Source organism: Anolis sagrei, chromosome 11, assembly GCF_037176765.1.
Source record: "Anolis sagrei isolate rAnoSag1 chromosome 11, rAnoSag1.mat, whole genome shotgun sequence".
Lineage (NCBI taxonomy): Eukaryota > Metazoa > Chordata > Lepidosauria > Squamata > Dactyloidae > Anolis > Anolis sagrei.
The window spans coordinates 26,208,980-26,236,934 of NC_090031.1; the positions used below are offsets into that span (position 1 = coordinate 26,208,980).

At 41.7% G+C, this 27,955-nt stretch overlaps 1 protein-coding gene across 6 annotated transcripts in view; it reads left to right on the plus strand.

Moving 5' to 3' along the window:
• RAP1GAP2 (RAP1 GTPase activating protein 2) overlaps window positions 1-27,955 on the plus strand; it is a 150,094-nt gene that overhangs the window by 85,262 nt on the left and 36,877 nt on the right. For 5 of the 6 annotated variants that reach the window (XM_060756949.2, XM_060756955.2, XM_060756951.2 and 2 more), the window contains 6 exons: window positions 4,899-4,983; window positions 20,917-20,952; window positions 23,042-23,086; window positions 23,450-23,482; window positions 24,363-24,572; window positions 27,581-27,684. In XM_060756949.2, coding sequence (XP_060612932.2) covers window positions 4,899-4,983; window positions 20,917-20,952; window positions 23,042-23,086; window positions 23,450-23,482; window positions 24,363-24,572; window positions 27,581-27,684 — 513 coding nt within the window. Of the gene's footprint in view, window positions 1-4,898; window positions 4,984-14,930; window positions 15,104-20,916; window positions 20,953-23,041; window positions 23,087-23,449; window positions 23,483-24,362; window positions 24,573-27,580; window positions 27,685-27,955 lie in introns of those variants that run through there. The other variant, XM_060756956.2, reaches the window with a different exon arrangement.

The window sequence follows — 27,955 nt, forward strand, 5'->3', positions numbered from 1 at the left end:
GGGGATGATGAGTATTATAGTCCACCCTCATGCAGAGAACTCTGTAACTCCCACTGTTTATGGGTCTAGAAGGAATGTGACATACATGCCTGTCATACATGCCTATCATGGAGCCCCTGGTGGTGCAGTGAATTAAACCGCTGAGCTGCTGAAGTTGCTCGCTGAAAGGTCATAGGTTCGAATCCGGGGAGAGAGGTGAGCTCCCGCTGTTAGCCCCAGCTCCTGCCAACCAAACAGTTCGAAAACATGCAAATGTAGTAGATCAATAGGTACTGCTCCAGTGGGAAGGTAAAGGTGCTCCATGCAGTCATGCCGGCCACATGAGCTTGGAGGTGTCTATGGACAACTCCAGCTCTTTGGTTTAGAAATGGAGATGAGCACCAACCCCCAAAATCGGACACGACTGGACTTAATGTCAGGGGAAAACCTTTACCTTGACTATGCCTATCATGGCCAACTTTATAGTTGTCATCCTGAGGGGACGGCACATCAAAATATCCTTGCGCCCCCATCTTAGCACTTTCAGTGCGCTGCCTTCTCCCCCCAGTTTCTCATTTTTCATAACCTTACGTTGGTTCTTCAACAGCTTGATAAACTATAATATTTTCTCTTGTATGCATGCTTTCCCTCCTATTCCCATTATACACGTTCTTTTTCCGGTGTGCAGGTTTGCATCATTTAGACATCTTAGTGCAACCAGAAAGTAAACCATTTGGGTCCAACATTAAAGATTGTGATGTGGCAGAGCTGGGGGAATTGCCTGATCTGAATTCCGATCACAGAGATGTTCGCTCCTCCTGTGGGTGATGCTCAGCCCATGTAATCTACCAATTACTCCCCTGTTAGCAACTCCCAAGGTTAACTTATTTGACATTTTAACTAGAAAACATCTCATTAGCTGCTCGTTTGCACAAGAGCTAATTTGTGTCGGAGGTGGAGCACAGACAAGCGGGAGGCAGCCATCGGGACGGTGCATCGGTTTGGCAAATGCGGCCATTGTCACAGTTGTTGGCTACTGCAAACTACTGGGAAGTTTGTTGAATGGAGGCCGTAAGATTGACACACATGGGCAAAAAGTTGCAGGATGCTCCGCAGTTTGCTTTCGATTTTAAAAAACATTGCTCATGGATACACACGTCATAAGACAGCTTGGAAATGGGATCCAAATTTCAACATGAAATTTGTTCATGTGTCATGCACACCTTAGATAATTGTATACAATGTATTGTCGAAGGCTTTCATGGTTGTAATCACTAGGTTGCTGTAAGTTTTTCAGACTGAATGGCCATGTTCCAGAAGCATTCTCTCCTGACGTTTCGTCTGCATCTATGGCAGGCATCCTCATTGGTTGTGAGGTCTGTTGGGAACTAGGAAAATGGGATTTATATATCTGTGGAATGATGTCCAGAGTGGGAGAAAAAATTATCGTCTGTTGGAAGTGTGAATGTTGCCATTGGCCACCTTGATTAGCATTAAATGGCCTTTCAGCTTCAAAATCTGACTGCTTCCTACCTGGGGGGAATGCTTTGTTGGGAAGCAGGAGAAAGAACTCTTGTCTGTTGGAAGCAAGTGTGAATGTTGCCATTGGCCACCTTGATTAATATTAAATGGGCTTACAGCTTCAAAGCCTGGCTGCTTCCCACCTGGGGGAATGCTTTGTTGGGAGGTGTTACCTGGCCCTGATTGTTTCCTGTCTGCTTTGTCCGCATCTATGGCAGGCACCCTCAGAGGTTGTGAGCTCTGTTGGAAACTAGGAAAATGGGGTTTAATGGCCTAGCAGTTTCAAGGTCTGGCTTCTTACTGCCTGGGGGAATCCTTTGTTGAGAGGTGATTAGCTGGCCCTGACTGTTTCCTGTCTGGAATTCGTACCTTGAGATGCCAGAATTGGCCGTGGTCATCCATGTCTTACTTCCATTCTGCTTGGACTACTGCAACACTCTCTACATGGGGCTGACTTTGAAGACAGTTCAGAAGCTTCAACTGGTACAGAGATTAGCAGCCAAATTACTAACTGGAGCTCCATATAGGGAGTGGATAACTCCCATGCTGTGGCAGTTCCACTGGCTGCCACAGCATGGGATACAAAGTGCTATCCTTTGGGCCCAGGCTACTTGAAGGACTACATCTCCTCTTATAGACCAGTGTTTCTCAACCTTCCTAATGCCACGACCCCTTAATATAGTTCCTCATGTTGTGGTGACCCCCAACCATAACATTATTGTTGTTGCTACTTCATAATGGCTATTTTGCTACTATTATGAATTGTCATATAAATATCTGATGTGCAGGATGTATTTCCATTCACTGGACCAAAATTGGCACAAATACCCAATATGCCCAAGTCTGAATACTAGTGGGATTGGGGGGTGATTGATTTTGTCATTTGGGTGTTGTAGTTGCTGGGATTTATAGTTCACCTACAATCAAAGAGCATTCTGAGCTCTACCAATGATAGGATTAAACCATACTTGGCACACAGAACTCCCTTGACCAATAGAAAACACTGGAAGGGTTTGGTGGGCATTGATCTTGAGTTTTGGAGTTGTAGTTCACGTACATCCAGAGAGCACTGTGGACTCAAACAATGATGGTTCAAGGATGAAACTTGGCAGGGAAAAACTCACTATGTCCAAATGTGAACACTGGTGGAGTTTGGGGGAAATAGACCTTGACATTTGGGAGTTGTAGTTGCTGGGATTTATAGTTCACCTACAATCAAATAATACTGTTTTTGTGAGTTTTCTGGGCTGTATGGACAAGTTCGAGTGGCATTCTCTTCTGATGTTTCACCTGCATCTATGGCAGACATCCTCAGAGGTTGTGAGGTCTGTTGGAAATTAGGAAAATGGGGTTTATATATATCTGTGGAATGATGTCCACGGCGGGAGAAAGAACTCTTGTCTGTTTGAGGTAGGTGTGAATGTTTCAATTGGCTACCTTAATTAGCATTTAATGGCCTAGCAGTTTAAAAGTCTGGTTGATTGCTGGGGGAATCCTATGTTGGGAGGTGATTAGCTGACCTTGATTGTTTCTTATCTGGAATTTCCCTGTTTTTTGAGTGTTTCTCTTTATTTACAGTTATGATTTTAGAGTTTTTCAATACTGGTAGCCAGATCTTGTTCATTTTCATGGTTTCCTCTTGTCTGTTGAAATTGTCCACATGCTTGTGGATTTCAACGGCTTCTCTATGTAGTCTGACATGGTGGTTGTGAGAGTGGCCCAGCATTTCTGTGTTCTCACTCGTGTTCTGTGTTCTCAGACTACTTCAACCACAGAAGTCAGCCATAGCAGAGCACTTCATGAACCAACCTGGACACGTCATATTATTTGAGGGCACAGAAATGAGCTTGTCTCTTTTGGGGCCCGTCCAACGTCTCGCATCACAATGTCTCTCCCCTCGCTTCAAAGTCTTGTAAAACCCATTCATAGAATCATAGAGTTGGAAGAGACCTCATGGGCCATCCATTCCAACCCCCTGCCAAGAAGCAGGAGAATTACATTCAAAGCATCCCCGACAGATGACCATCCAGCCTCTGTTTAAAAGTTTCCAAAGAAAGAGCCTCTACCACACTCTGGGGCGGAGAGTTCCACTGCTGAACAGCTCTCACAGTCAGGAAGTTCTTCCTAATGTTCAAATGGAATCTCCTTTCTTGTAGTTTGATGCCATTGCTCAATAATAATAATAATAATAATAATAATAATAATAATTTATTTATACCCCACCACCATCTCCCCAAGGGGACTCGAGGTGGCTTACATGAGGCCAAGCCCAGCAACACATCAGTAAAAACATTGGGTTGTTGTAGGTTTTTCTGGGCTATATGGCCATGTTCTAGGGGCATTTTCTCCTGACGTTTTGCCTGCATCTATGGCAAGCATCCTCAGAGGTAGTGAGGGTTCGACAATACAGTAAAAACATTGTGTCCTAGTCTCCAGGGCAGCAGAAAACACGTTCTTTCCCTCTTCCCTATGACTTTCTCTCACTTATTTATACATGGCTCTCATCATGTCTCCTCTCAGCCTTCTCTTCTTCAGGCTAAACATGCCCAGATCTTTAAGCCACTCCTCATAGGGCTTGTTCTCCAGACCCTTGATCATTTGAATTGCCCTCCTCTGGACATATTCCAGCTTAGAGTCAATATCTCTCTTCAATTGTGGTGCCCAGAATTGAACACAATATAAACCAATAGGAAGGATTGTTGAGCAGCCTTGGTGCTGATTTGCACACCCTTTGGGATACATGGTTCAAGTAGAAGGTGTTGTTGTGAGAAGGCATCCCAAGGAGACACCATAAACACAACGCATTAAGCATTGAGCACAGTTGGTGTTTTTATTCATTTCAGTGCCCTTGAAATGAGTAAAAACACAGAGTGTTTAGAAGAAGCATGCTTGGTAAGCTCTCCTTTCCACGTTCAGTGGTGAGCATGTCCTTTACAATCCCCTGGCAGTACGATCTGGCCCAGCCGTGGCCGGCATGTGTTCTGCCGTTGCTTCGTGTCCTTTTTTTGCCGAGAGAGAACGATATGAGCAAACACTGCAGAGTCAATAGATAAGACCAGATGGAAAAAGTGAGGACGTGGAAGCGGGGGGACCAATCTTTTTTGTGCAGCCCGGTTACTATAGAAACTCGGCTCTATATAGCTAACGGTCGGCTACTCCAGTGTGACCCAAAATGGATTTTACCTGCAACTTAAATAGCCGGTACGATCTCGATCAAATGTCCCTTCTTGGAATGCCAGAATGAGTTCAAGAGTTAGGATTTATATATATTTCTGTTTCACCTCTGATTCTTTATCCTTATTTCTAAATTCTTTAAATTTCTGCTTCTTTGGGGAGTTCGGTGCCTGAGATGGTGGCAAAAGTTGCATAGGCTAAGATGGATCCTCCTTGTCTTGCAGGAAACAAGACTTGTTGACCAACACAGATGCGACCACTCCGGAGAGACCGTTGTCACCACCATTCACGGCTCCACCAAGCATGAAGGTAAGCCATTTATGGGACATATGACCAAGGGAGCATGTCGACTCAAATGAGGAGTTATTTTATTGCCATTTCTTAGATGATCCTTTCCCTAAAGCAGTGCTTCTCAACCTTCCTAATACCGCAACCCCTTAATACAGTTTCTCATATTGTGGTGACCCCCAACCACAACATTATTTTTGTTGCTACTTCATAACTCTAATTTTGCTACTGTTATGAATCGTAATGCAAATATCTGATATGCAGGATGTATTTATATCCAAATATACCCCATACACCCAAATTTGAATACTGGTGGGGTTGGGGGCAGGGATTTGGGAGTTGTAGTTGCTTGGATTTATAGTTCTCCTACAATCAAAGAGCATTCTGAGCTCCACCAATGATGGGATTGAATTAAACTTGGCACACAGAACTCCAACAGTAAATACTGGAAAGGTTTGGTGGACATTGACTATGAATTTTGGAGTTGTAGTTCACCTACATCCAAAGAGCACCGTAGACTCAAACAATGGTGGATCTGGATCAAACTTGGCACAAATACTCAATATGCCCAATATGTTGGAGTTTGGGGAAAATAGACCTTGATATTTGGGAGTTGTAGTTGCTGGGATTTATAGTTCGGCTACAATCTAAGAGCATTTTGGACTCCACCAATAATGGAATTGAACCAAACTTGGCACACAGAACTCCCATGACCAACAGAAAACATTGGAAGGGTTTGGTGGGCATTGACCTTGAGTTTGAGAGTTGTAGTTCACCTACATCCAGAGAACACTGTGGATTCAAACAATGATGGATCTGGATCAAAGTTGGCACAAATTCTCAATATACCCAAATGTGAACACTGGTGGAGTTGGGAGAAAATAGATCTTGTCATTTGGGAATTGTAGTTGCTGGGATTTATAGTTCACCTACAATCAAAGAGCATTTTGAACTCCACCAACAATGGAATTGCACCAAATTTCCCACACAGAATCCCCATGACCAACAGAAAATACTGTGTTTTCTGTTGGTTTTTGGTGACCCCTCCGACACCCCCTTGCAACCCTCCCAGGGGTCCTGACCCCCAGGTTGAGAAACACTGATCTAAGTAAAGGTAAAGGTTTCCCCTGACATTAAATTTAGTTGAGTCCAACTCCGGGGGGTGGTCCTCACCTCCATTTCTAAGCCCAAGAGCTGGAAAGGTTTGGAGGACATTGACCATGAGTTTTGGAGTTGTAGTTCACCTACATCCAAAGAGCACTGTAGACTCAAACAATGGTGGATCTGGATCCAACCTGGCATGAATACTCAATATGCCCCAATTTGAACACTGTTGAAGTTTGGTGAAAATAGACCTTGACATTTAGAATTCTAGTTGCTGGGATTTATAGTTCACCTACAATCAAAGAGCATTCTGAACCCCACCAACGATAGCATTGGGCCAAACCTCCCACACAGAACGCCATAACTAAAACTGCAGTGTCAAATGAAAAACAACACTGCGGAGGGAGGTAGGGCAGGAAAAATTATTGAAAATATCACTTTAATAAAGCCAACAACCTGATGGAGTTTTAAAAAATCCCAAATAGGTGCTTGTTTGCCAGGAAGGAGCCATTACGTTGTTCCACATGAAGTACCATATGATATTGGAGCAGCTATCCAAAGGTCCCTTTTCTAAAATTACTTGTTAAAAAGTAGCAAGTTATGGTTACAGTATTTTCTGCAGGTCTTGAAAGTAACAAAAATAGAATTTAATTTGATATTCATCCCACTTTCTCCTCCAAAAAGGCAGACTAGGATTGCAGCTACATTGTAAAACTAATGCAATCGGATACTTTTGCTACCGAGGTTCAATGCTATGGAATCCTGGCATCTGTAGTTTGGCGAGGCACCAACACTCATTGGCAAAAAATGCAATTTCCACTGATTCCTGGCGTATCAAGCACGCTCATTTTGCAGTGTAGGTGCTTCCTATATTTAAACCAAGGAGGCAACTCTGGAAATAAAGAGGAATATGAGCTTCTCTTTGTGATCCTTATTTATCTTTCTGGAATAGAGACTAATGTGATTTTGCATCGAAGTCTCCAGAGTTTGCTTCAATCAGAATATTGGAGTCAGTGATGAGTCACAGCAGACGTTATGCATGAACCATCTTCCGACTCAAAAACAAAACAAGAACAAAAACTTAGCATTAGCACTTCCTGAATCTCTCCTTTTCAAATTGCTTGGGACTTGAAGTGCTTTGGATTTCATATTTTGGGGGATTTTCGAATATTTGCCCATAAGTATGTAGTGACATGGGGCTGCAGTGGCGCAGTGGATTAAACTGCTGAGCTGTGAAACTTGCTGACCAAAAGGTCGGTGGTTTGAATCCACAGAGCGGATTAACTAACTACATTTCTTCATGGTTTTTATTCATTTATTTTGTATCAAAAGCATTGCATAAATGAGTATAAAGCTGATAAAAAATAGAAGGAGCGCAGGCGGCTGAATTGACCAAAAACGGGCAACAGCAATAGCATTGTCTGTAGCCTCCAACAAGTCTTCCTCTGTGCATGAGGCAGGGCATTGTGGACAAGCATACAGATGCGGAGTTGTCTGTTCTGCTCCACAGTCACATAAGGTGTGAGATTCTTTTAGGTAGTGTCATTTTGCCAGGTTGTCTTTTGTTCTGACTTCTGAGCCTGTTCAGGGACTTCCATGTTGCCCATTCTTGGTTTGCCCCTGGAGGAAGACCCTCCCTCGTGGGGGGCCATACTGTTGGGATTTCCTGGTTGAGCTGCCCAGAGGGATTCTCTTGCTGTTGCTGGAGGGCACCAAGAGGAGTGGTAGTTCTCATAAAGCTTTTCCTTGATTTGAGTCTACTGGGAAGAGGCTGGTAGCCATGCAGTGAGTAGCTTTCACAGGGTTCAACCTTATTTCTCTCTCATTTAGCAGCAATCTCCCATCCCCCATTGGGGGGGGGGGGGCGGCAATGCCAGCTAGCTTGTAGAGTTTATCAACAGGTATAGGTTTAAGACATCCTGTGATTATTCTGTATGCTTCATTCAGTTCTATGTTCCCCTGGTTTGCATGGAGCGGTAGTTCTCATAAAGCTTTTCCTTGATTGGAGTCTACTGGGAGGAGGATGGTAGCCATTCCGTGGGTGGATTTCACAGGGTTCAACCTTATTTCTCTCACATTTAGCAGCAATTTCCTGTCGCACATCAGGGGGGTGGGGGGGGGGCAATGTAGAGTTTATCAACAGGTGTAGGTTTAAGTCATCCTGTGATTATTCTGCATGTTTCGTTCAATGCTATGTTCACCTGCTTTGCATGGGCAGACCTATGCCAAACAGGGCATGCATACTCGGCAGTTGAGTAAGACAAGGCTAGGGCTGATGTCCTTATTAATTTTGGGTCTGCACCCCATGTGCTGCCAGTAAGTTTCCGCAGGATGTTATTGCGTGCAGCTATTTTGTGCTTGGTGTTCAAGCAGTGTTTTTCTTCATGGTAAAGAACTAGGCCTGAGCTACTCTAACACCCATGTTTTCTAAGGTTTCAAAGAGAGGAGAAAACTCAGTCACTCCATCTCTCCTGACACACAAGCAGAGGGAGATCTCAAAGCACACAGCTCATACTCTCCATACTAAAGAGTAAGAAGGCAGAAGTCAGATTCAAAAAGCTTGCAGTAAGAAAGTATCCATTGTAAACAACCAATCAGAATGAAAGCAGAAAGAGAGAAGATGCCATACACTGAGAAACAAGTAGGAGAAGTAGAAAGACACTGATCACGGGATCTCCATCTTGGACTATTTTGTTCTTGCGTGTGAAGATAAATAGCTTCTCTATTTTTATCCCTACTGTGTGAGAAGGTTGGGGGGTGGGGGGTGGGGTGGAACACTTGCACAACACTCTTCATCATCCTTGCCTAGAACTTTCACATTTTCACTTATTCCTGGGAATAATACTGTGAAGAAATGTAGGACATATGAGTGGAGTTCCCCGGTGGTGCAGTGGGTTAAACTGCTGAGCTGCTGAATGTGCTGAACGAAATATAGCAGGTTTGAATCCAGGGAGTGGGGTGAGCTCCTGCTGTTAGCCCCAGCTCCTGCCAACCTAGTAGTTCAAAAACATGGAAATGTGAGTAGATCAATAGGTATTGCTTTGGTGGGAAGGTAATGGCGCTACACACAGTCATGCCAGCCACATGACCTTGGAGGTGTCTATGGACAATGCCAGCTCTGTGGCTTAGAAATGGAGATGAGCACCAACTCCCAGAATTGTACACGACTGGACTTAATATCAGGGGAAAACCTTTACCTTTACCTATGAGTGGGGAAAAGCTTTTGTTAACAGCCCTCCATCTGAACGCTATTGTGAAAATAGTCCAATAATGGAACTGCGGTATATAGAATCATAGAATCCTAGAGTTGGAAGAGACCTCATGGGCCATTCAGTCCAACCCCATTCTGCCAAAAAGCAGGAAAATTGCATTAAAAGCACCCCTGACAGATGGCCATCCAGCCTCTGTTACAAAGCCTCCTAAGAAGGAGCTTCCACCACACTCTGGGGCAGAGAGTTCCACTGCTGAACAGCTCTCACAGTCTGGAAGTTCTTCCTAATGTTCAGATGGAATCTCCTTTCTTGTAGTTTGAAGCCATTGTTCTATTGTGTCCTAATCTCCAGGGCAGCAGAAAACAAGCTTGCTCCCTCCTCCCTATGATTTCCTCTCACATATTTATACATGGCTATCATATCTCCTCTCAGCCTTCTCTTCTTCAGGCTAAACATGGCTAGATCTTTAAGCCACTCCTCATAGGGCTTGTTCTCCAGACTCTTGATCATTTTAGTCTCCCTCCTCTGGACACATTCCAGCTTGTCAATATCTCTCTTCAATATACTTAAATATAAGCTGACCCAAAGAAATACAGGCTTTTAGTTTCAAATTGCAGTAAACAGTATCATTTTGTATTATCTTCCTGTAACATCTCTGCACAGAAGGGCGGTATCAAATAATTAAATCAACAGAATAAAGCAAATATTAGCATGGCAGCAATCTATGGCATAGGTGGCTACATTGGTAGCATGCCAGTATTTCACTAAATGACATTTCGGGGAGCCCTATCACCTGGCATTTGACATTCTCCGACTTGAGCCTTTTAAATGGGACAGGATGTAAATGTAAATGGACAAATCTTTGCTTTTAAGGGTAATATTCCACTGCTGCATATTGTAGGAGTGTGAAATTGACAGGGAAAAATAGAAAGCCAGGCATAAGCACATAAATACAATGGCCCTATTCAGTTCTCCCAGCAGAAGGTTGGGGTTGTTTTGGCTTTCTGTCAAAAACATCATTAAAGCATAGTGCAAAACCCAAACAAAACAAGCAAGGGTGCGGTGGGATTATTTATTTGTATTGGTTTGTTGTCCGCTTTTGAGGGGATCATAAAAGAATATGCAGAGGCACTCACAATGCATCCACCGTCAGCTCATAAAAGTTTCGAACTTGCAAAGGATCATCTCAAAAAAGAAGTAATTGTATTGCAGGAAAAAAGAGAAAGAAAAGCTCATCTGAGACCAAGAAGGTTGATGGTACTCCTTTGCACGCATGTTGCACACAATATAATTGGAACCGAGACTGTATTTTATTGTTTGGTTTTAGGACCTTGCATCTCCCAAAATAAATGATTGAAACCAAAATGCCGCCGTCGGAAATGAAGCTGATTGAAATGGCTGCAGCTGAATTCGCTTGTTTCAAGCATCCATTTGGGTCCAAATAAACAAATGGAACATTTAGCCATAGGAAAAGACAGGATTACAAAACAAATACAGTAGAGTCTCAGTTATCTGACATAAACAAGCTGGCAGAACGTCGCATAAATGAAAATGTCGGATAATACGGAGTCTCCGACTGTTACCCGTCTGATGTGGCTCTAGACACCTAGAATACTAACAAAAAGGGTTAAGGCAAGTGTGCTGTTGCGCACTGGGCCTATAGCAACTGGCCTTTGAACAGGACATGCTCTTTGTGCCCAGCAGGAAGCCGGGGTGCCTCGGATGAGAGGCCCTGTGGGTTTTCCTATACAAAGTCTTTAGAAGCTTAAAGGTTTAAAAAAGTTCTTTATTATTGCTTAGGCCTCCACAAACAATCTTAGATCTTCAACAAATCAAACAAATGCTTCTTAACTTGTTTACAATGGACAGGCAACTTGATTGGAGAACTGTTTCTTTCCTTTACGAGGAAAACCCTTTTTGACCCCTCCCAGGGAAATCTGCTTTCTAGGCTTAGCTGGTGTGGGTCCTACTCCCAGCTCCAAATTGCTTCTTGGGTACCCGAGTAGACCTACCAGCCAAGGCTCTGAAGAATTTCCAGCTGGAGTCCTTAGGATTTTTCCCATGAAAGTTGTAGGTCCATTTCTCCAACCCCAACAAGGTTGTGCTGTAACGCTGTTTCTCTTAAAAGCCTTTATTTAGAGACTGTTCTTAAAGCTCTGAGGCTGTAAATTCCCCAGCCAGAGATTTTGGGACTGTTTTCCCCGGGACTTTATAAGAAACGAAGCTTCTCTACAGGTAGAAAACTTTCACGTCCTGTAGCTGAGCTTCCAACTGTAAGACTGAACTAAAATGGTTCCCTTTCCCTTTTGAACCTGGGAAAAAGGGCGGAACTAAAACTTAACGATGATAGACAGGTGGCTAACCCCATGACTGTAGCCTAGCAGGAACCATCCAACTGCAAAATGCATGGCCAGAACATGCACATGCAAACGCTCAAAGAACGAAATTTTGGAGCTCCTGGTACAGCTGTACCAGCACAGCAAGGCAATGCCTTGGGGCTGGTTTCGTGATTCTTCATTTAGGCTTGGTAGGTAGCTTGGGCGACAACCTTTAGGGATTGAGAGCCTCGAGGATCTTTTCACAGCTTCTGCAAAAAGGTCACTGCCTTCTATAGATTCTATATCTATATTTCTCATATAGATTCTATATGAGAAATAGCTGCTTCCAAGTTTTCTGTAAACTTTGTCCAGTTAGTTTTATTGAAATTATATCTTCTGCGGAAAGGGACACTTTTTGGTCTTACAGCTACATATGCTTGGTAGTATATTGGTCTGTGTTGAGTATTAGGTATTGGAGGCTCTTTCCATGTCCCTGGAAAGCGGAGTGGACAGATCAAAAGACAACCTGGCAAAATGGCACTACCTCAAATAATCCCCCACCTTGTGTGACTGTGGAGTAGAACACACAACGCTGCATCTGTATGCTTGTCCACTATGCCCTGCTTCATGTACAGAGGAAGAACTATTAGACAAAACCATTGCTGTTGCCCGTTTTTGGTAAAAAGATATTTAGCCACTTGTGCTACTTCTGTTTTTATCGGTTTTGTACTAATTTATGCAATGCTTTTGGTACAAAATAAAAAATGCTTTGGGGCTAGAGGTACCCAGTAGGAAGTGCCCGGATGTGGAAGAGGAGTGTGGAAATCACAGAAGGAAGGAGGGAGGACGCTTCCACTTCCGGTCCTGCCTCTTTTCCCCCTTTTCTTCCTCCTCCCCTTCTTGCCTTTTTCACTTATTGGGAATGGAGAGAGAATTGGGGTGCTCCTTTAATTGAAGGGGAAATACTGAAGGAGAAGTGGGGCGGTGGATAGGAGCATTGGATAAGACAAAATGTCAGATAAGCGAAGGTCGGAAAAGCAAGACTCTACCCTACCTGAAACATCTTCCTTTAGACCAGTGTTTCTCAATCTTCCTAATGCCACGACCCTTTAATACAGTTCCTCATGTTGTGGTGACCCCCAACCATGAAATTATTTTTGTTGCTACTTCTTAACTGTACCTGAAACATCTTCCTTTAGACCAGTGTTTCTCAATGTTTGTTTGTTTGTTTGTTTATTTATTTATTGTCTAATGTTTATTGCTATTGTTTTAATGTTTATTGCTTGTTTTATGAGTTTATTTATTTGTTATGCTGTTGTTTTATTGATGTGTTGGGCCTCGGCCTCTTGTAAGCCGCACCGAGTCCTTTGGGAGATGTTAGCAGGTATAAATAAAGGATTATTATTATTATTATTATTATTATTATTATTATTTTCAAACCTTTGTACCCTGTCCTTCTCAACCCTCGGAGGGGGACTCAGGGCGGCTTACACTGGCAGCAATTGGATGCCAACACATACAAAACACAGTATAATGCAACATTACACATTAGGTAAAAACATTAGGTTAAAAAATCAATTTAAAACATTATTATCAACCATACAGCCACATCCAAGTCAAATTCAGCATCCAAAGACTTTAGTCCAAAGTCTGTCCATTGTCAGTTCTCATGAACATTGCAATTGCTGTCAAGCCTGCTACCCAAATGGCTGGTCCCAAAACTATGATTTGAGCTTCTTCCTAAAGGAAAGGAGGGATGGAGCTCACCTAATTTCACTGGGGAATGTGTTCCACAAGCAGGGGCCACCACTGAGAAGGCCCTGTTTCACGTCTCCGTCAAATTCATTTGCGAAGAAGGCAGGACCGAGAGCAGGGCCTGCCTGGACAGTCTTAAACTCCTAGGTGGGATGTAGAGGGAGATACATTCAGACAAGTAAGCTGGACTGGAATAGTATAGGGCTTTATAGGCCAAGACCAGCACTTTTAATTGTGCTCGAATGCCATGACCCCTTAATACAGTTCCTCATGGAATAGTAATTTAAAAGAGAGAAATAGGGTTTGAAGATCTCTTTATTTCCTGGTAAGAGGTTTCCTCCTTTTACTGTCTTCATCTTATTTTCTGTCTTTTTTCCCTCCTGCTCTTCTTTTCACCTGTGGCTTTCTTATTCTTAAATAAATATTTTCATTTTATGTCTCCTTAAGTGTGTTGTAACTTGGTTCCAATTGGCCTCTTCTCTGGGTGTGCCCTTGTTTTTAGGTAATAGATATGTGCGTATGTCCATATTCCTTATGTCTTGTATTCTCATCAGCCAATCTTCTTCTTCTGGAATTTCTTCTTTTTTCCATTTTTTTTTGCATACGAGATTCTTGCTGCTGTTGTTAAAAGAAATTAATAATAATAATAATAACAATAATAATAGACGCAGGCGAAACGTCAGGAGAAAATTCCTCTAGGACATGGCCATATAGCCCGAAAAAACCTACAGCAACCCAGTGATTCCAGCCATGAAAGCGACAATACAAATAATAATTTGTCTTTGCTTCTATCTAGTTTTAGGTTGTGCATTCCTGGCAAGAAGGTTTCTGTTTTTTTGGGGGGATTTTAATTTCTAGAATTTCTTGTATATTTTTTTGAATCCTTTCCCAATTTTTTTTTGCATTGCTGCATGACCACCACATGTGGTGATATGTTCCTTCCGTTTCTCCACATTTCCAGCATTTCGAGTTTGTGTTTTTATAACATTTTCCTAATTTATGCAGGGTCATGTACCACCTGCCAATTTTCTTTTAGTTCCACGGCACAGGTATATTTTACTTTTTTATTCCATATCTCTTCTTATTCTTCTATTTTTGATTTTTCTTCCAATATTTTCTTTCCATCTCTTCATGTATTTTTCTTCTTCTTCCTTTCCCTTCCTATGTTTCCTGATGGTCTTTGGCGACCTTTTTGGCACCCCCTCCCCAGGGGTCCCGACCCCCATGTTGCGATACACTAAAAGCAACCATCTTTCTTTTTTGGATTTGTAGGCTTTCCCTTTTTGCTCTGCTCTTTGTATGAAACTCCAGCTGGATCCCATTGTCCTTCATAACAAATATCTGAGTATGTTTGCCTCCTGCGCTGGAGTGGCTGCGACTTCCCAGGACAGCTTTGATCCACTCCAAGCGGTGTGTTGGAAGGAGGCGGGCGGGGGTACACCTCTCTTTGCTTTCCTTTGAAATATTCAAGCGTGTTTCCTGCAGAACCTGTTTTGGGTGCCGGGCACTGATGATTTGGCACGCCCGTTCAACCTGCAGAACAGCCAGGGCGATGTCTGGCTTAGGGAAGCATTAACCAAGGGAGTTTGGGGAGAGGAAGGCAGGCACAGGCTTACATGGACAACCAGGATTCAGAAGAGCTCCCCTGGAAAATGGTCCTTTGTTTTGGATGCACATAAACAAAACAATTGCTTGGGTTGGTGGAAGAAGTGGCACCTGGGAAACATGATGGATCTTTTAAGCAGCCTTTTGGTGAGTTGTGTTGCTGAAGGCTTTAATTGCCGGAATCACTGGGTTGTGGTGAGCTTTCCGGGTTGCATGGACATATGCCAGAAGCATTCTCTCCTGACGTTTTGCCCATATGCATGGCAGGCAGAAGTTGTGAGGTCTATGTATTGCCGAAGGCTTTCATGGCTGGAATCACTGGGTTGTTGTAGGTTTTTTGGGCTATATGGCCATGTTCTAGAAGCATTCTCTCCTGACATTTCGCTCACATGCATGGCAGGCAGAAGTTGTGAGGTCTATGTATTGCTGAAGGCTTTCATGGCTGGAATCACTGGGTTGTGGTAGGTTTTACAGGATATTTATTTATCGTGTCATCAGCAACCATACCATTGTGTTACAATTCTAATAGAACAAAACAAGTCGTCTCTGGTTGCTTCTGGATCGAGAGAATCGGCTGTCTATGAAGACGTTGCCCAGGGGACACCCCGATGTCTTGCAATCCTGCGAGGAGGCTTCTCTCATGTCCCCCTATATGGCCATGTTCTAGAAGCATTCTCTCCTGACATTTCACCTGTATCTATGGCAAGCATCCTCAGAAGCTGTGAGGTCTAGAACATGGCCATATAGCCCAAACAACCTACAACAACCCATTGTGAGGTCTGTCGGAAACTAGACAAGTGGGTTTTATATATTGTTGAAGGTCCAGGGTGGGAGAAAGAACGCTTTCCTGTATTGTTGAAGGCTTTCATGGCTGGAATCACTGGGTTGTTGTAGGTTTTTCGGGCTATATGGCCATGTTCTAGAAGTATTCTCTCCTGACGTTTCGCCTGCATCTATGGCAAGCATCCTTAGAGGTTGTGAGGTCTAGAACATGGCCATATAGTCTGAAAAACCTACAACAATCAGTTGTGAGGTCTGTTGGAAACTAGGCAAGTGGGGTTTATATATCTGTTGAAGGTCCAGGGTGGGAGAAAGAACTCTTTCCTGTATTGTCGAAGGCTTTCCTGGCTGGAATCACTGGGTTGTTGTAGGTTTTTCGGGCTATATGGCCATGTTCTAGAAGCATTCTCTCCTGACGTTTCGCCTGCATCTATGGCAAGCATCCTTAGAGGTTGTGAGGTCTAGAACATGGCCATATAGTCTGAAAAACCTACAACAATCAGTTGTGAGGTCTGTTGGAAACTAGGCAAGTGGGGTTTATATATCTGTTGAAGGTCCAGGGTGGGAGAAAGAACTCTTTCCTGTATTGTCGAAGGCTTTCCTGGCTGGAATCACTGGGTTGTTGTAGGTTTTTCGGGCTATATGGCCATGTTCTAGAAGCATTCTCTCCTGACATTTCACCTGCATCTATGGCAAGCATCCTTAGAGGTTGTGAGGTCTAGAACATGGCCATATAGTCTGAAAAGCCTACAGCAATCAGTTGTGAGGTCTGTCGGAAACTAGACAAGTGGGGTTTATATATCTGCTGAAGGTCCAGGGTGGGAGAAAGAACTCTTTCCTGTATTGTCGAAGGCTTTCATGACTGGAATCACTGGGTTGTTGTAGGTTTTTCGGGCTATATCGCCATGTTCTAGAGGCATTCTCTCCTGACGTTTCGCCTACATCTATGGCAAGCATCCTCAGAGGTTGTGTGGTCTGAACTCTTTCCTGTTGGAGGCAAGTGTGAATGTTGCAATTCATCACCTTGAATAGAATCGCAAAGCCTTGCAGCTTCAAGGCCTGGCTGCTTCCTGCCTGGGGGAATCCTTGGCAGTATCGTCTTTTTCTCAATGCCATCCTGAGCTTTGCAGGAAGTTTTCCTTTTCACATTCAGCTCCAAAAGGAGGAGGGTAACCACTTCCAAGCATCCCTCGGATAACTGAGAAGTTCTCCATTCAAATAACAGTTGGTTTGAAGTTAATCTGGATTGGTGGTGGGGGGTCTTTTTGCAGCTACAGAGCTTTAGAGAACGTAGAGTCACTTTGGGAATGTGTTTCTTGTGTGACATGCTTTTTGGCAGACAGTCAAAGTCCTGTAGCCGCAAAAAGGTGAAAACATCACCAGCTGCTGCATGTTGATAAGCGACAGAGACGTACCCTCATTGCAGTTGGAAGGTAAGTAACACGGCCTCCAGGTAGCCGTGTTTCAGATTTTGAATGTTTGCAGAGTCCATGGTTGGAGGTCTACATATATTTGTAATATCTGCAAGCCCTAAATATTAGGACAAAGCAAGTTATGTTTTGTTGCAGCATTCACACAACACTCTAGGTCTGTTTGCCTATTTATTTAAAGACTTAGAGATTTGGATGAGACCAGAAGGACCATCCCATGCAACCCTCTTCTGCCAGGCAGGGATACACAATCCCAACCCTCCTGACAGATGGCCATGCAGCCATCCATCCAGGTGCTTAAAACCTCCCAGAGAAGGAGACTCCACTGGACTTGCAGGAATGTGTTTGGCTGTTGAAAAGCTCTTCCTAATCGTCAGATGTAATCCCGTTTCCTTTATCTGAATCCATTGCAGGGTAAACAATATCTTGATGGTTAAAGCTGTTTGACAGTGGAATACCGTATATACTCGAGTATAAGCTGACCCAAATATGAGCCGAGGCACCTAATTTTACCACAAAAAACTGGGAAAACATATCGACTTGAGTATAAGTCAAGGGTGGGAAATGCAGCAGCAAAATAGATACCAAAAATTACATTAATTGAGGCATCCGTAGGTAAAATGTTTTGGAATATTTACCGTATTTCAAAGAAAAACAGTAAACTCTGTAAGTGGGAAAGTAGGTCAAGAAAAACGATATGGTATCAACAATAACTTAATAATAATAATAATAATAATAATAATAAAACTACATTTTATCCTGCCCTATCTACCCATAGGGACTCAGACTGGCTTCCAATATAGTAACAGGCAAACATTCAATGCCTATATATATAAACAATGCAGAGCTAGATATAGATTTATAATTATATATAGTAATTTCACATATGCATTTTCCCCTGAAACATTTGCAAATCCTCTTATATATCTGCATTTCCCTCCTGCAGTACTTGCAAGCCCTATATATCTATGTTTATATCTACTCAGATGTGTGTGTGTGTGTGCGTGCGCATTTCCCCTGAAATATTTGCAACCCATATATATCTATATTCATATCTATCTTGCAAATCTTCTCCCTATATGTGCATTTCTCTCCTGCAATATTTGCAAGTCCTATATATCTGTTTATTTCTGTCTAGATATCTCTGTATATATATATGTGTGTATTTCCCCTGCAATATTTGCAAGCCCTATATATCTATATTCATATCTATCTTGATAATTCTCTCCCTATATGTGCATTTCCCTCCTGCAATATTTGCAAGTCCTATATATCTATATTCATATCTATCTAGACATGTCTCTATATATTTGTGTGTGCATTTTCCCTTGGAATATTTGCAAGCCCTATATATCTAGATTCATATATATCTATTTGCAAAGATTTGCAAACATGTGAGGGGAAAATTCATATATAGAATTAATGTATATAGATACAGATACATAGGGATTGCAAAGGCTTGCAGGGGGAAATGCCTATATATCTGTAGGAGAAATTAACAAATATTTCAAGGGAAAATGCTTTTATAAGATTAATGGATATATGTGGTTCGCAAAGACTTCAGGAGAAACATGCTTATGTCAAAATATATTTATAGATCTATAGGGCTTGCAAAGGCCAGTGAATACTTCCAAGAGAACAAAACCGCACATATACAGTTAATAGATGCACACAAAAAGGCCAGGAAACTGGATAAGAAAACACATTGTTAAGGGAAATCAGAAGATATATATATATATATATATATATATATATATATATATCTCTTCTGATTTCCCTTAACAATATATATATGGCAAGCATATGGCAACCTGATTATAAGTCATGGGAGGATTTTTCAGTTCAAAAACTCGGCTTATCTTCGAGTACGTATGGTATATTTCTTTGGAGTCCCCCTTTCTAGAGATCTTTAAACCGTGTCTGGATGACCATCTGTTGGGAGGGTTTGGATTGTGTCTTCCTGCATAACAGAAAGGGAGTTGGACTGGATAGCCCTTGGGATTTTATGATTCTATCAATATTTGACAAAGACTTTTTGATCCACCGGAGAGCCTTTCTTTCTTTCTTTTCCAAGGAGAACAGCTTCGTGAACGCCTAACATAAAAATGAATCCACAATTGAATTACTGGGCCTGTTATTAGACATAGGAGATGTCCTTGCAAATGAGTGGAAAATTCAGAATGCAATATAAATAATCTAGTTTGGTGATGCTGGCTGGCTGGCAATGTGCCAGTCATTTGGATAATGGGTTGTGTCTGCTTTTGTTCTGCTCCTTTCCATCCTTTTCACATCCTTTGTTTTGCGCTATTGGGTACCACTGGAGAGAGCATCCCTGTCATTGCTCCGTGGCTTTGCCTTTTGGCGCATAGTGTATTATCATAGCTGTAAGGAATATTTTTAGGAGTGAGGCTTGGAGGAAATGTTTTGCATCCATTTGGGCTGCTTTTACTTATTGTAGAATGCATGCAGTTTGGCACCGCTTCAACTGTGCTGGCTCAATGCTATGGAGATCTGGGAGTAGTAGTTTGGTGAGGCACCAGCACTCTTTGTCATTGACACAAAGACACCTCCCATGCTCTCATAGCATTTTTCCACACTCAACAATTTCTTCTTCTTCTTCTTCTTCTTCTTCAACTTGGGTACTTGGCGATGCCCGGGTTATTTGAAAAAGGCATTGTTTGTGTTGTGGGTGAATTACAACTCACATCATGTCAGGTTAACCCTGAAAAAACTCCATCAGTACTTCAAGTTTGTTACGTTGGGCAAGTTTGCTCTAGATGCATCATTGGTGGGGTTCAGTGTGCTCTCTGGCTGCAGGGTGAACTTCAACTCCCACTATGGTGAGTTAGTTCCCTCAAACTCCTCTACTAGGTTAAGTTAGTCATGGGGTTTCTGTGTGCCAAGTGTGGTCCAGCTCCATCATTGGTGGAGGTCACCATTTCTCTGGTTGTGGGTGAACTACAACTCCCAGAAAGGATGGTCAGTTCCTCTCAAACCCCTCTATTAATCAAATGATGACATATCAGATATGTGTGCCAAGTTTGGTCCAGATCCATTGGTGTTTGGGTTCATAGCGCTCTCTGGATGTAGGTGAACTACAACTCCCCCAAATCTAGGTGAATTTTCCCCAAAGACCTCCAGTATTTATTTATTTTTGGTCATGGGGGCTCTGTGTACCAAGTTTGGTCCAATTCCATCTTTGGTGGAGGTCAAAGCTCCCCTTGATTTCAGGTGAACTATAAATCCCAGTACCTACAACTCCACAATGTCCAGACCAATTCCTCTCAAAACCCACCAGTATTCAAATGTGGGCAAATTCCACACCAATGGAGAGAGTCAGAAACACTGGGATGTCTGTGGTGGAGGAAACACATAAAATCTAAGAGGAAATTGTCCTCATATGAAAGTGTACACTTGGGTGGTAGGCAGGATGATGTTTGTGGAGGCAAGAGCTTGTCTCTGTAGGCGGACACTCCAGCACACACACATATATTTTCACTTTCATGATGTGGATAGATAGATAGATAGATAGATAGAGATAGATTTGTATCAATCATACAAATAAACAGGGCGCATGGCTCCCCAACTATTAGACCGACATGTCTGTGCTCAACCAATGTTTGCTGCACCTTTAGCTTCTATTTGTCCTTAAAAAGCCATCGACAGTTGAAATAAAAATATGATTAAAATACTAATCTCTTTGCAGCAGCCTTTGCGTGCTGACTAATTTCCTCCTTCAATGTCTTTCAGTCTGCAGAATTCTTTGAAATGCTGGAAAAAATGCAGGTGAGTGGCATGTTCATCAACAGCCTCCCGATAACTTATTCCTTTGGGAACTGGTTGCAGATACAGACACGAGAAGAATCTAATATATGCTTTGTTTGGGGCTCGAGAGTGGGAGGCGGAACCGGCTGCTTCCAAATATTGTGACAATCTTCTAGTTTGGAAGAAAGAAACCTAATGATAATGATTTTTTGCTGGTTGAGTGTCTCTTATCTGAAATACTCAGGAGCAGGAGTGATTTGGATTTCAAATTTCGACAGATTTCAGAATATTTCGGGAAACCTAATGATAATGGGATTTTTTGCTGGTTGAGTGTCTCTTATCTGAAATGCTCAGGATCAGGAATGTTTTGGATTCCAGATTTTGACAGATTTCAGAATATTTCTGAAATATAGATAGGGGCTGCTCAGCCTGTTTTGCCTTCACTTGAAGCAGTGGAAGGGGTGCAATATGCAACAGTCTTTGTTATTTTGCATGAATATGTTAATTGCTAGGGGCATGCTTGATTTTTCAAAGCAGGAACAAAGGCAACTATTTTTTATTACTGTTATCAGTTTTACCAAGAAGAATCTATACCAGTTTTTCCACATTCTCAGGTCAACTTCAGAGCCCCTATGTAGTTATCTAGACCAGTGATTCCTAACATGGACCACCAGTGGTCCTCAAGAACTAAAATTTGGTCTGTGGCCTCACCGTTACGACACAGTTGCCTCGAAATTGTGGCAATGAGAGCAACTGGTCTTGCAAAATCCTCTTATAGTACTGACACAACGAAGGTGTCGGGAGGGGAGAAGCTGACTACCCATGAAAGATTACTACTACTGCATCAGCTCTAGATTATTAAATATGGTTTTCTCTGGGCCAGCAGATGGCAACTACTGGATGGCATATGTTCTGTATCAGAAATGGTCTATCCAATGTAAAGTAGGTTCTCCCCATGGTCAGAGGTCCCTGGTCAAAGTTGTCCCTGATCAAAGTGGTCCCTGGTTAAAGTGGTCCTTGGGGAAGTCGTCCCTGGTCAAAGTGGTCCCTGGAGAAGTGTTCCTTGATCAAAGTGGACCCTGGTCAAAGTCATCCCTGGCCAAAGTGGACCCTAGTCAAAGTGATCCCTGGGGAAATGGTCCCTAGTCAAAATGGTCCCTGGTCAAGTGGTCCCTGGTCAAGTAGTCCCTGGTCAAGTTCTCCCTGGTCAAAGTGGTCCCTGGTCATAATGGACCCTGGTCAAAGGGGTTCTTGGGGAAGTGTTCCCTGGTCAAAATTGTCCCTGGACAAGTGGTCCCTGATCAAAGTGGACCCTGGTCAAATGGTCCCTGGTCAAGTGGTCCCTGGTGAAGTAGTCCCTGGTCAAGTCATTCCTTGTCAAAGTGGTCCCTGGTCAAAGTGGTCCCTGGTCATAATGGACCCTGGTCAAAGGGGTTCCTGGGAAATGTTCCCGGGTCAAAATGGTCCCTGGTCAAGTAGTCCCTGGTCAAAGTGGTCCCTGGGGAAATCGTCCCTGGTCAAAGTGGTCCCTGGCAAAGTGGTCCCTGATCAAAGTGGACCCTGATCAAAGTGGACCCTAGTCAAAGTGATCCCTGTGGAAATGGTCCCTGGTCAAAATGGTCCCTGATCAAGTGGTCCCTGATCAAGTGGTCCCTGATCAAAGTGAACCCTGGTCAAATGGTCCCTGGTCAAGTGGTTCCTGGTCAAAATGGTCCCTGGTCAAGTAGTCCCTGGTCAAAGTGGTCCCTGGGGAAGTCGTCCCTGGTCAAAGTGGACCCTGATCAAAGTGGACCTTAGTCAAAGTGATCCCTGGGGAAATGGTCCCTGATCTAGTTATCCCTAGTCAAGTTGTCCCTGATCAAGTGGTCCCTGGTCAAAAAAAGGTTGGGAACCACTGATCTATACTAATGGATCTGCCATTCTCTTAATGTCTACCTTTATCTGAACAATGGAAGACGATGCCACCAAATGGATGGCAGGCATTTCACCCTGCTTTGGTTTTTTATGAAGTTTGGTGTTGGATTTGTAATGAAGACTATATATTCATATCTTGCTCAGATATATGTCCAAAACTAATTGATCAAACCATTCATTCTCACCCCAAAAACAGGTACCCAAATCAGAAGAACAAAGAAGTGGAAGCCAGAGAAATAAGGTTTGTTTCATTTTCAAGACTCTTCTTAATGCTCCTTTTAGAATACACAAAGCAGATAAAGTGAGGTGTGTCCCTTTTTTATTGTGCTGGGGAATAAGGATATTATCACACGAGGTTCTAAAATGGGTTTGGCACTGCAAACCAGTCTAGGTTTTTGCTAAAGCAGGCCAGGATAGTGATTCTTATCACATTCATCCATTTCTCAAGCATTTGAAAAAAGTTGCAACTGCTTTCATCTTAATACAACAAATAGGAAAGATGCTTCCAAATGTGGTGGAATCTACTATTTTTGAGGTTTCTAAGGCAACTTTTCATACTTCATGTGCTATAATTGAACTTTTTTCTTTTTTGTGTGTTTTCCAGGATGACTACATACCGTATCCCAGCATCGATGAGGTAAGAAAATATCTATCTATCTATCTACTATCTATCTATCTTCTACCCATGTACAATATCTATCTGTCCGTCTATCTATCATCTATCTATCTATCTATCTATCTATCTATCTATCTATCTATCTATCTATCTATGTTCTACCCATCTACAGTATCTATCTATCTTTCTATCTATCTATCTATCTATCTATCTATCTATCTTCTACCCATGTACAATATCTATCTGTCCGTCTATCTATCTATCTATCTATCTATCTATCTATCTATCTATCTATGTTCTACCCATCTACAGTATCTATCTATCTCTATCTATCTATCTATCTATCTATCTATCTAATCTATCTAAATATCCAAATAACCTTGAGCATCCTAAGCTTCTCTAGATTAAAAATACATAAGTAGGTGTTTATTGGTGAAATAATAAACAAAAGCATTTTGGTTAGCTTAAGCTTCGTGCAAAGCTACATTTGAGCCAGGAATGTGCATATGTTAGAAAAACATGGGAGTAAATTGGATATTGACTCATCAGTCAACAATTAATGGAAGAGCCAAGTCAAGTTGGGATTTGCCAACTGATGCTAAATCTTTCTTTTGTGCAAGATCTTTGAGCGTGTATATATGAGAGCTGCTGAACTTGCTGATTGGAAGGTTGGTGGTTCGAATCTGGGGAGCAGGGCGAGCTCCCACTGTTAGCCTTAGCTATTGCCAACCTAGCAGTTCAAAAACATGCAAATGTGAGTAGACAACAATAGACAATAGTGTGTGTTGTTGCTATCCTCCAAAATATTTTAAAATTATTTTCAAAAAGTTACAAACAAAACTTTTGACAAGTTACATAAAATATCCAAGAACTCCAGAGCCATATCTTATGTCTTCTTTAGTTTTTGGAGAAAGGCAGCCCTTATCCTTTAATCATCCTGCCCCAGTTTGGGGGTTACTGGATCGAAGACCCCGAGAATCTCAGCACCCCCACCTCCTCCGACAGCAGTGTCTGCGAAGAAGACGAAGAGCCGCTGAGCCCCAGTACTTTTGGGTACAAACTGGAGTGCAAAGGTGAAGCCAGAGCATACCGGAAACACTTCTTGGGAAAGGTCAGTGGGAAGCAACAAGCATACTCGCTTATTCTTAACTTTGTGTCTGCACTCGGACTTTTGGACAGCATCTTCTTTCTCATTGTATATACTCATTTATAGGCCACAAAATCAATTTATTTTATTTTTTATGATACAGGGACTCAAAGGGACCAGCAATAAACATACCAATTAAAACAATGTAAATGCATTAGAATACAAATGCTTTGAATGTGATTTTTCTGCTTCTTGGCCCGGGGTTGGACCCATGGCCCATGAGGTCTCTTCCAGCTCTATGATTCTATGAAATATAAATATGCATACCATATATATTTGAAGATAAGCTGCATTTTCAGCCCCTTTTTGGTCTAAAAAACCCTCCCTTGGCTTATAACGAGGTGAAACAAGGCAGCGGAGCCTGGAGGCCATTGCTTGCAATATATGAACTGTTTCTCTCTCCTCTTCCCGTCCCTAAAAAGTGTGTTTTCTTTTCGAAATCCTCCCATGCTTGCTCAAGAGGGAGAGAAGCCCTTGCAAGTCAGGAATATCCATTGATCTTATAAAAGCATTTTTCCTTGAAATATTTGTTAATCTCTCCTATCTATATAGGCATTTCCCCCTGCAAGCCTTTGCAATCCTTATGTACCTACATTATCTATCTATCTATCTATTACTTTTTTATATGAATTTCCCCTCATATGTTTGCAAGTCTTTACAAATCCTATATACATATAGATATCTAGAGATTTCCATGTACCTGTATATCTGTATCTATTTGTATGTATTATTTTTATATATGAATATTCCCCTCACATGTTGGCAAGTCTCTGCAAATCCTATATAGATATAGATATCAATAAATATATAGAGTAAATATGTAGAGGTACCTATATATATATCTGTGTGTTTATGTATGTGTGTATATATAAAAATCATTTTATATATGAATTTTCCCTTCACATGTTTGCAAGACTTTGCAAATCCTATATAGATATAATTATTTATATATAGAGAGAAGTCTAGATAGATATATATGAATGTAGATATATAGGGCTTGCAATTATTATGGGGGAAATGCACACACAAATATATATAATCTGTATATCTGTTTGTGTTTATGTATATGTGTATATATATAAATAATTTTATATATGAATTTTCCCTTCACATATCTGCAAGACTTTGCAAATCATATAGATATAATTATATATAGAGAGAAGTCTAGATAGATCTATATGAATGTAGATATATAGGGCTTGCAATTATTATGGGGGAAATACACACACAAATATATATAGACATGTCCTGATAGATATGAATATAGATATATAGGGCTTGCAGATATTTCAGGGGGGAAATTCACACACAAATATATATAGACATGTCTAGATAGATATATAGGGCTTGCAAATATTGTAGGGGAAATGCACACACACACACACACACACATGCACGCACACACACACACACACACAAACATAGAGAGATGTCTAGAGATAGATAAAAACATATATAGGGCTTGCAAATATTGCAAGAGGGAAATGCACATATAGAGAGAAGATTTGCAAATGTTTCAGGGGGAAATGCATATGTGAAATTAATATATATAAGTATAGATCTATATGTAGCTCTGCATTGTTTATATAAGCACTGAATGTTTGCCTGTTACTATGTTGGAAGCTGGTCCGAGTCCCCATGGGAAGATAGTATAATAATACAAATATTGTTATTATTTATTTATTTAGTACATTTCTATACCGCCCCTCTCAGTCTTCCAGCGACTCGAGGTGGTTTACAAGGCAAGAATTCAATGCCACCAAGGACACAATTACAATATACAATATAAAAAACATCAGCAACAATAAAATTAAACATTATAATGAAACATACTTCAATTGATAATCATTAAAACAATGTCCAGTTCCGCCATATAGTTATTCCATTATTATATCCGTTACTCCATGTTTTCAAATACCTGCTCAAATAGCCATGTCTTAAGATTCTTCTGGAATGATAGGAGCGAGGACGCCGATCTAATCTCCCTAGGAAGGGCATTCCATAGCTGAGGGGCCACCACTGAGAAGGTCCTGTCTCTCGTTCCCGCCAACCGTACTTGTGATGATGGCGGGACCGAGAGCAGGGCCTCTCCAGATGATCTTAAAGTCCTTATTATTATTATTATTATTATTATTATTATTATTATTATTTAATTGTTGATACCATATTGTTTTTGTTGACCCCACTTTCCCACTTACAGAGCTAGTTTACTGTTTTTCTTGGAAATACAGTAAATATTCAAAAACATTTAACCTACTGATGTCTCAATTCATGTAATTTTATCGGTATCTTTTTGAAATTTACTAATAGCTGCTGCATTTCCCACCTTATGCTTATACTCAATAAGTTTTACCAGTTTTTTGTGGTAAAATTAGGTGCCTTGGCTTATATTCGAGTCGGCTTATACTCGAGTATATACGGTAATGAAGACCCTCATGTTCCTGCATGGCAGGATTGGCCTGAATGGCCTTTGTGGTCTCTTGCAACCTCTATGAGTCTATGATTCATTAAATATCAAATATTATAATGCATTAAAACTCCATACTTACCTTGATGGTCACTTTGGTGTTAATTTATTTCAGAGAATTCTGTGTAGGAAACTTCAAATATTAGGAATTCAGGATGGGTGCCGAAGGAGGGATTGTGTTTGACAATAATTCTCTTGACATCAGTGGGGAAAATCCTAAGCAATGTTCTGACTTTGTCTTATCACAATGAGATTTGTTCAGAGCTGCTGTTCCCACACAAGTTGCTTATAGCGTCACGTGGTTTGGATTAAATATTGAAATGTTTAAGCGGAATGTAAACAAGGGCCTCCATTTCTTGTAAGTGATGGGAGATGGTATTTGAAGCAGAAATAAATCCTTCCGGGTGTTGAAGACCAACCTTCCCCAAAGTGGAGAAAGATCAAAGTCCTCCCTTACCTGCTGGGCTCCTTCTTTGCGTTGCTAACACCTCCCTTCTATTTTTAGGATCATTTAAATTTTTACTGCACAGCTAGCAGCCTGGGAAACTTGATTCTCTCCATTAAATGTGAAGAAGCAGATGGGATTGAATACCTAAGGATTATACTCAGGTACAGTAAGTGAAAGCAAAAGCAGGCTGAAGTCCAAAGGAAAAGACTTGGCAATTGATACCTTTCTTGTATAGTTGAGCATTTCTTTCGCTATCTTCTGGAAGCACTAAAGTATCTGTGTCAAAGTCAAAATCATGGGAAACAGATAGTAGATGGACTCTCAAAGTCCAACTAGTAGACTCACTGCAGATCAAGAACTTGATAAATCAGGTGCTGTTGAATTGGTGTAGTTGCAATTAATAATGGCTAATAATTGTTGTAGTTGCAATTA